Raw genomic sequence first — 10,194 nt, 5'->3', positions numbered from 1 at the left:
GGAGCAGGCCCAATCTGGTTTCAGGCCACCAGTCTGAAGGCGTTGTCAATGGATTGTCACTTCTCTGATGCACCAGAATGAAAAAGTGAACCGTAAATGTTCTAAAACCACCTCATCAGCTGCCCATGATGTCACAATAAATTTACTCAAATGATTTGTTCACTAAAATCCTCACAATTTGCAAAAGTTAGATATTGGTCAATTCAAATTTTACATTTCATATTTGGAAAATGAAGTCTATGCACAAGATTTTCTTTTTTAATCACTCGGACCCCTGACACACCCATTTGTTATTCTTCCAGGGCTGGAAAGAGGGCACAGTCAGGCCTCAATTTTGTGTATTTATTTATGAAATGAAAGAAAGTCAGAAAATAAGAATTCCATATGAGTAATTACACCAAATGACTTTTTTTTGTCCTCTCGCGTGTCGGCGCGTAGCACATAGGTGTAGCACGGCAACTACACAGGAAGCTACTACACGGGAAGCGCTACTATACAGGAAGCTAGTATACAGTGCTGACGTACGGCCCGACGGAGTGCATGCAAAAAAAAAAACATCAAATCACTCTTTTCCTTTTTTTTCTTAGTAAAATACAAAATCAAAATCCACTAGTAGAGGAACTAAAAAATAAAAATGAAACTCACCCCAGGCCATCCCATATAGCCAATATGATTGGGAAGGGTTGGAGCAAAGGTGATAAAACATATACGATTAAAAATTAGGAGCATACAGGGGGCTCCTGACAGGAAATGAGGCAGAGTCCAAGGAGGAATTGAGCAATGTAGTGTTGCTTGTCTTCCCAGCGACAAGGAGCAGGCTTCTGAATGGCCAGGAAGCATTTTAAAAGTGCATTCTCCAATCGTGGCCCGGGTAGAAACTGCGTTCATTCATTTTAACGGGTTATAAACTCCGTAAAAAGAAGCTTGATTCATTTTTCTCCGCGAAAAAACAACAACAAAAAACTAGATGCTAAAAATTGCTCAGCTTATGTACACATATGTGTGTATATTTATATAGGTGTGTGTAACAAGTCCCAAATGTATTCAGTCTGTGTCTGAGGATGAGGATGTTCCTGTCGAGGAACTGTCGTCGGACGAAGATGACGAGCTGCCGCTTAAACGGCTAGCTCCACCTCCTGAGCCCCCACCTCCAGCTTGCTTCTCTAGAAACAGCAACAAAAAAGACCACAAAACAATGTTCAATATTTGGCCTTTCCCCCCTTAAAAAAAAAAACTGTTTTGTGGCCCCCAAAATGAGTTTTGCACCACAATTAACAGGCAATGCCACAAATTACCCAATATCAACAGGAATAAAAACTAAGTGACTAGAGAATCAGCGAGAAAAAAAATCCTGTGAGGTGGCAGCAAAGGAGCAAGCATTAATTTGCTTCACATGGATTGGAGGCATACTAGATGTAACTCACGTAGGAGCTTGCGCTGCTTCTTCTGCAGGCAGGACTTGACGTAGCGCTCCAGTTCTCGGAGCGTAGACGGCTTGAGGGTCTCAAAGTCGATCTCGATCTCGTCAGGGTTGGAGTCCCTGAGGGAAGGCTCCCGGGACTGGATGATGTGCACCACTCGGCCCAGCTTCTCCCCGGGCAGCCGGTTGATGTCAAGACTCAGCTGGCGCTTCTCGTCATATGACATGGGCAGCGATGACGATTCGTCGCCCGCCCCGCTGTCTTCACCGTTGGCCGAGCCGCCTGCCAATGCCCCCTTGCCGCCTTTCTTGGCTTGTCTGCAAGAAGAAGAGGGCCTGCCGCTAGACCAGGGGTGTGCAAACTATTCCAGAAAGGGCCAGAGTGGGTCAGGTTTTCATTCCAACCTTTAGAGGAAACCTTTCCACTAATCTGGTATCTTACTAGTGCGATCCGTGGATTGCAGTCAGGTGCTTTTTGTTTTGGCAGAAACCTCATTGGTTAAACTGTTTGTGTTGGATCGGTTGGAACAAAAACCTGTACCCACAGAAACCCTCGAGTCCAGTGTGCCACCTCTTAGCTAGACAACCATTTTAAAAATAATTTTAAAGATTTGAGTCAATGACAAAAGGAAAATAGTGATTTTTTTTAAAAACCAAAAAACCCAAAATATGCCTTATCAAATTGGAATTGAAGAACCCTTAATAGGTTTAATTCGGCTTAAGAAATCTCATACAAGTCGCCCCCTGATGCACATTTTCACCTCCATATTCATGGTTTTAATAGGATGTACAAAATGTATTACTATGAAGGGAAAATCTGATGAAAAATCATTGCACCTTGTATTCTGAGATACTGTATAAATTGATTGCTGGATTGCAGATTCCTCAAGGGTGTTACCTGCACGTAGACAAATTCAAAACCAAAGCATGTGAGGAAGTGTGTGCGTAGCGGTCTGGTTTGTCTTCCTAGGTAAGATGGCGGAGCCCTGAGCGAGCAATGACAGGCGTAGGTGAGATTTTCTACGTTTAATGCAAGATTAAAAAAATTGTTCTTCTTCTTGAATGTCATTCTTGACGTATAATAATTTCTTCTTGCATTATGGCGTTTCGTCCTCGTCCACCTTGCAGTTTTGCAGAAGTCTAATTTGTACGCCTATAAGCCGTATCGGCCCAGTGGCGCGAGTGGTTAGCGCCTGGGTTTAAATCCAGGTCACTTCCACCTGTGTGGAGTTGCATGTAGCGTGGGTTTCTTCCGGGTACTCAGGTTTCCTCCCACATTCCAAACACATGCATGGTAGGCTGATTGGACACTCTAAATTGCCCATCGTCATATGAACCATCGGAAAAAAATATATAAAATATATATTTTGACATTAGAAGCAATATGGCTGCCACAACATCTTACATTTCTGGTGACAAAATATTAATTTCTGTATCTAGAAAACATCAGGTTTTCAAATGGAATAATTTGATATTTTGCATTCACAAAGAGGCATATTGACCCGAATAATGTCTTTTTGATTCATACAGTATCTCAAATACCACGTGATGATTTTTAAGATTTTCCCTGTCAAAGTTACACATTTGTACTCCCTATTAAAACAATGAATATGGAGGTGAAAATCAGGAAGCAGCTTATAGGCAAAACATTGTAAAATTCCCAAATTTCAAGGTTACTTTAAGGGTGCGACTTATACGGGAATACGGAACAATTGACAACTTGTTTTTAAACGACAGATTAAAAAAACCCACACTAAATAAAATTAAATTCAATACGTCCAATTTTAAGTTCATTAGAAACAATTTTTACAGCTGAGTCAACTAAACTAAATTTTGACACAATGATCATATCACACTACATACTACGTAAGTTGGTCATCGGCCTACAAAACGCTAAAACCAATTGAAACCATTTATAAGTCAAAAACGCACCACCACTGTCAGATAATTAAAAAAACACACCTGAATTGGTGTTCTATTAAATAAATCACACTTTTCAAAATGCGTCGGATACTTGAATACGTGAAATGCTTCTAATTGAAAGTCATTACTACTACTGATGTAAGCCAATAGGTCAGGGGTGAGCAACCTTTTCGGCCCGGGGGTCACATTGAATTTGACAGATGGGCCGGGTGAGCACAAGATACGATACATATAAAAAAACTGCATCCGTTAACAGTACATATGAAACAGAAACAGAAAAAAGGACTAATGTATCAACACTCATCACTCATCATTAAAATATAAAGTAAGGTAAAAAGAAATGTATTAAGAAATATTAAAATGTAATTTAAAAAAAGATAGAGAGGCTGTAAAACACGAAAAACAAATAAGAGTGGACAGAGCTACTGCCTCTGGCTTCCACGTGATGGCGCCATCTTAGGAAAAAAAACATTTGGACAACGTCGGCTGCTAGATTGTTTAACCTTACATACATAAATCCACAAATATATATATATAAAGTGATCCCTCGAATATCGAGGATAATGTAGATTAGACATGGATAATCGGAAAACTGCGAACTAGCATCACCCCCATGATGAATACCACAATACGTACACTCACGTACAATTATCAAGAAGTATATTTATTAAATACTACAGATAAGTATATTTAAAGATCAAATAAACATTGTTTTAGATCAGACATGGGCAACATACGGCCCCGCCCGCCAACGTTGTCCAAATATTTATTTATTTTTTTTCCCAAGATGGCGCCGTCACGCGGAAGCCAGTGGCAGTAGCTCTTTCCACTCTTATTTGTTTTTCGTGTTTTACAGCCCCTCTATCTTTTTTAAAATTACATTACAATTTAATATTTCTTAATACATTCCTTTTTACTTTAATGATGAGTGATGAGTATGTTAATATTTTAATCCTTTTGTGTTTATGTTTCATATGTAGTGTTAACGGATGCAGTTTTTTATATGTATCATATCTTGTGCTGACCCGGCCCATCTGTCAAATTTTTAAATTCAATGTGGCCCCCGGGCCGAAAAGTTTTCCCAACCCCTGCTTTAGATCTATAAAAACTGACTATTTATGGCTTTTGATCCAGTTCTTTTAATCCAATTAAAACAAAAATCTAACTATTAGATCGAAAACTGTCCGGCCCACATGAAATGGAGTTGATGTTAATGCGGCCTCCTGTGTGTACTCCTACTTCCTTTAGAATCCCCAAAATGCTAGTATTTGTTTCAAAACTAAAGACTGTTGGTTTAGTCAGCCATAACAATAATTGCCTTATGAAAAAGAAAACGAAAATGTTTGAGCGATACAGGCTACGCAATAGATTCCGAATCAATCGCCACGTTTAAGTCGCACAAGACGAATCATTTGTCAGAACTTGTAACTCGGATGATTCATAATGCACTTGTTACCGAATTCATCTGGTTTGGTGTGTAGTTTGCTCAAATGCGGAAGTAAAATACGGAGGCTGTATCGCCGAATCAGGTTAATGGTTGTAATTTATTTATTTTTAAACTGGTTATGGCTGTCATCCAAAAAACAGGTTGATGGTTGTTTTAGTCCAATTTCATGCTTGAATCTTTAGGAAGAATCGTAGGGGAAGCAAGTGGATCTTCTGAGAGATGATTTCGGTGCACAAGGAACATTGTGATGGGGAGTTGTGACGGCTGTTTCTTTATTTGTACAAATGTTTTATGTACAAGGCCATGACACTGTCAAGACGTTTACCCAATTCGATGGCTGTGACCATGTTGTAATCAGTACCCTGGCCCCATTGTTATAAAATGCGTCCCATTCAAAGATCTCCTGGAGCTTTCTTAATCTAAGACCACGCTATTCATCCTCTTCTACTGCCTATTCTTCCTCAGTCGCTGATTGCATCATTTATTTTCAGTGGTCCGCTGTCATGTCCAAGAATCCTTTAGTGGCCACCGACCGAGCCAGCATAACTGCCTTATCTACAGCTGAGTCATGAATCTCCTTAGGAGTAACCCCTTAAAGCCGCAAATTTTTGGCGATGGGGGCAGGAACTCCACCTGAACCCTTTTAGAATGGGGGTCAGTTGCATGTCCGCCTGCACATTCCAAAAGAAGTAGGATGTTGAAGGGCAGCCCACTTTTTGGCTTCACGTTCGAGATGAAGCAGTTAAAAAATAAAGTCTTTTTGAGAGCTTTCGTGATCCAAGCTTTCCTGTTCCCCATCCAATGAACATGCAGCTAAGGCTTTGTTCATATTTTCCAAAGCGTGGGGATGGTGAAACTTAAATTAAGGCTGGATTTACCATGAAGCTAGCAGCATTCGCACACATTTGGAACCACAAGCAAGATGTATGTTCTACAGCACGGGTAAACTGTGATTGGTGTTGTCGGCCATCTAATTCAGTGATGACGAAATGTTCAGTTAATGCATTTCCTATTGATTTTTCGGGTACAACGATTGTGCCAAAACCAAAAAGTGACCTATAAAAGCCCCATGATTTAAACAGGATGTGAATTGGAATATAATCTTACTTAACAGGAACTGATCTGAAAGCAATATATAGCTATTACACAATCCAACCATTCATGTTTATGATTACTGACAAAATTTGACCATTGTTGGGTTTATTTTGTAACACTATTTTATATATATATATATATATATATATATATATATATATATATATATATATATATATATATATATATATATATATATATATATATATATATATATATATATATATATATATATATATATATAGATAGATAGATAGATAGATAGATAGATAGATAGATAGATAGATAGATAGATAGATAGATAGATAGATAGATAGATAGATAGATAGATAGATAGATAGATAGATAGATAGATAGATAGATAGATAGATAGATAGATAGATAGATAGATAGATAGATAGATAGATAGATAGATAGATAGATAGATAGATAGATAGATAGATAGATAGATAGATAGATAGATAGATAGATAGATAGATAGATAGATAGATAGATAGATAGATAGATAGATAGATAGATAGATAGATAGATAGATAGATAGATAGATAGATAGATAGATAGATAGATAGATAGATAGATAGATAGATAGATAGATAGATAGATAGATAGATAGATAGATAGATAGATAGATAGATAGATATATATATATATATATATATATATATATATATATATATATATATATATATATATATATATATATATATATATATATATATATATATATATATATATATATATATATATAAATAACCTATATATAATTGTGTAGATATTAATGAACCTACCAACCATTATGCATTCACCTCTATTTCTCAGTGTTATCTCATATATATAGCTATTCCAAAATCCAACCATTCGTGTTTATGATTACTGACAAAATATGACCATTGTGCAGTCACCTCTATTTCTCAGTGTTATCTAAGGTGAAAACTGACCCCTCAATAATGGACGTTTGGATCTGATGGCTTTGTCTCCGTTATCCACGGATGGCGACTCACCTGCCAACGGTTGCGGCGGTGGTGACAGTGCTGTTGGCTTTCCGTGCCGGTGCCTTCTTCTGATTGGGAGCCTTGGGCTGCTGGGCGGTGGCCTTGGGCTTCTTGTCGTCGTCAAGCTTGGGCTTGGCAACGGAGGGGGCGGCCTTGTCACCTTTGTCCTTCTTTTTGTCCTTGTCTTTCTTTTCCTTCTTCTTCTTGGGCTTGCTGACGGGCGCCTGAGACAGGACGGCCAGCTGCTCATGCACAGCCTTCAGCTGGAGGGAAAGGCTCGTTAGCGGCGGACGGACAGCGGCGCGCACTAACTCGAGGAAAAAAAGTAGAATGTTCTTGACCTGGGACTGGCCGGCAGCACCAACCTGCTCCTGTAGCTCAGCCAATCGCGTGGCACGCTCCTCCTCCGAGTCGGACGACTCGTCTGAGGAGGAGTTGTTGCTGCTGTCGGACGAGGCCGTGCTTTTACTAACCAATGGCGTGGTGGACGGCGCCGACGCCTCAACGCCTTCATCTGGGATCTTGGCGAAGCGCATCTCAAATACGTCCTGCCAAACAACAGCTTATTTCAGTTTTTGTTTGCAAATACAAACTATTTTTACTGTGCACAAATTTCAGAAATAGAAGTACAAGTGTCGTCGTTGACCTTGTTGACTCATTGAAAGTGCAAGACATTCAATCCCTTTTCACATTCCTTCACTTGCCCCTCCCGCTCCAAATTGATTGGGCGTCCAGCATTGTCAATCGCAATGAAGCATGATCCTGTCCATGTCTATACTTGTCAATGTAGATCGGCAATAATTTCAGGAAACAGTTGATTCACTTTCTCTTAATTTTCAGTCATTTCCTGTTTATTTTGTGGCATTATGCCTCACTTCCTGTAGATTCTAGATCAAATTCTGTCTTGTGATTGGTTTCACTTTAGGGCACTTACGGGTCACATTGTTAAATTGGGTGATTTTCAGAATTTTTGGTGCAATTTGAGGATTTTTTTTTATATGTACAGCCGTAGCTCTACTTATGAAATTAATTGGGTCTAGAACTTTTTTCATAAGTAGAGCAGTACTTGATATGTGAATTCCATAATTCAATAGCCTGTGTTGCCTTGCAATAGTCACTGGCAAACCATTTTCTTATCTTCTGTTTTTCCTTGGTGGCTAAGAGGGGCTTATTCCTTTCATTTGCACCAATAATATGATGTAAAGAACTCAGTGTTTACACACAGCGATCAAAAGAAAGTGGCTGTTGTGATGCTCCACTATCACGTTAGCAGGGTGTCAAGCAGAACGCAGATTTATCTTCCAACAGGACAATGATCCAAAACATAAAGCCAAATCTACAATGGAATGTTTCACAAATAAACATTCAGGTGTTAGAATGGCCATATATCAAAGTCTAGACCTGAATTCAATCGCAAATCTGTGGGCACATCTGAAGACTGCTGTTCACCAACGCTCTCCATCCTACCTCACTGAAGAAGAATTATAATTGCTCCATGTGTAAAGCTGGTAGAGAATACCCCAAGCGACTTACAGCTGGAATTGCAGCAAAATGTGGCGCTATAAAGAAAGTATTTATGCAAGGAGGCCAAATAATATTTCACACCGCCAAATTTTTATTTTGGATCAGGGGGCAGGGGGACGGAGCTGTATGCCTCCTTTGTGCTGGCATACCAGAGTTTTTTGTTCCCTGGTGTCTGCTTCGCCCTTAGTCTCTTGTCATGGTTCACCTTCCTCTAGAGCAGGGGTCTCAAACTCGCGCCCCGCGGGACGCCAATTTGCGGCCCGCGTCTTAATATGCAAGATTAATGTCCGTGCGGCCCGCAAGATTGATATGAATGACACGGTGTTCGGAGCTGGATGAACCAATCACGCTGAAGTATACGGCTCTGGAGGGCGGGACATTGGCCGGGCTGGCCAGTGCCTCGCTCACTCACTCATTCATTCATTCCTCCAATCAGCTGGGCAGAGGAGAAACTGTGAAGCCGATCACGCCGCTCGGCTCGGAGTGCTGCCGTAACCCAGTTCGATCGGAGAGCGAAAGTGCGCATGCGCCACAGACCCGCGCGACTGAAAGTCAAACGGTCAAATCGAAAGTGCGCATGCGCCACAGAACCGCGCGACTGAAAGTTAAAAGTTCAATCTGAGACTCATTCCAAGTGTAAACACATATTACAGCCCCAGGGATGTCTGTTTCGAAGCCTGACGTGAAGAGAAAGGTCAGTGATGAGCACAGACAGTTTCAAGAAAAGTGGGGAGTGCAATATTTCTTTGTTGAGCACAGGGGCACCCCGACGTCTCATTTGCACTGAAAAAGTTGCGGTCCACAAGGAATACAATTTGAAACGTCATTATGCTACGAGACATGCTGAGGAGTACGACAAATACCAGGAAGATGAGAGAGCCAACCAGGTTGACAGTCTTAAAACAAGTCTTCAGAGGCAACAGTGTTTTTTCACGAACGCTACAAAAGAAAGTAATGCAGCGGTCGAAGCTAGCTACGCCGTTTTTGAGCTGATTGCCAAGGCAGGCAAGCCATTCACAGAAGGTGAATTTATCAAAAAGTGCATATTACAGGCTGGACATATTGTCTGTCCAGAAAAAAAAGTCAGTTCAACAACATCAGCCTTTCTGCCAACACCGTGGTACAGCGCATTTCTGACCTGTCAAGTGACATTTATGATCAACTTTGTGAGAAAGCGCAAAACTTCAGTGTATATTCAGTGGCTCTTGATGATACCAGACATCACAGAACACTGCCCAGCTCGCAATATATGTCCGTGGTGTTGATGACAATTTTGAAGTGTTGGAGGAGTTGCTCACAATAATTCCAATGCATGGCCAGACCACCGCTAAGGAATTATTTCACAAGCTGTGTGATGCCATTCAGAATGCCGGTTTGCCATGGAAGAGCTTTGTTGGAATAACAACCGATGAAGCCCCATCAATGATTGGGAGGAAGAATGGACTGGTAGCACTTGTTAAAAAAAAAACTAGAAGAGGAGGGTGTGGAGGACGCCATAACTCTGCACTGCATTATCCATCAGGAGGCCCTTTGCAGCAGGTGCCTGAAGTTTGACAATGTGATGTCTGTCGGTGTGAAATGCATCAACCAAATCAGATCCAGGGGCTTTAAGCATAGAAGGTTTCGTGCTTTTTTGGAGGAAATGGAGTCTGAATATGGATGGGGATGTTCTCTACTTCACTGAGGTACATTGGCTCAGCAGGGGAAATGTGTTAAGAGATTTTTTTTGAGTTGAGAGCAGAAGTAAAGGACTTCATGGAGATAGACGGGGTTGCTGTTCCTGTGCTAAGTGA

General features: G+C 40.6%; 1 protein-coding gene across 8 annotated transcripts in view; it reads right to left on the bottom strand.

Annotated features, from left to right (window-relative positions):
• Positions 1–328: 328 nt before the first annotated feature.
• The window catches only part of LOC144194996 (bromodomain-containing protein 3-like), a 38,917-nt gene continuing 29,051 nt past the window's right edge, over positions 329–10,194 (bottom strand). For 5 of the 8 annotated variants that reach the window (XM_077714295.1, XM_077714289.1, XM_077714288.1 and 2 more), the window contains exons 9-11: positions 6,887–7,425; positions 1,425–1,738; positions 329–1,163 (exon numbers count right to left, since the gene is read on the bottom strand). In XM_077714295.1, the coding sequence (XP_077570421.1) occupies positions 1,045–1,163; positions 1,425–1,738; positions 6,887–7,425 (972 nt within the window). In that variant the 3' untranslated portion in view covers positions 329–1,044. The remainder of the gene's footprint in view (positions 1,164–1,424; positions 1,739–6,886; positions 7,426–10,194) is intronic. The other 3 variants (XM_077714292.1, XM_077714293.1, XM_077714294.1) reach the window with 2 other exon arrangements.

Source organism: Stigmatopora nigra, chromosome 4 (assembly GCF_051989575.1).
Source record: "Stigmatopora nigra isolate UIUO_SnigA chromosome 4, RoL_Snig_1.1, whole genome shotgun sequence".
In the NCBI taxonomy this organism is placed as follows: Eukaryota; Metazoa; Chordata; class Actinopteri; order Syngnathiformes; family Syngnathidae; genus Stigmatopora; species Stigmatopora nigra.
This window is presented reverse-complemented; position numbering and strand designations above follow the sequence as displayed.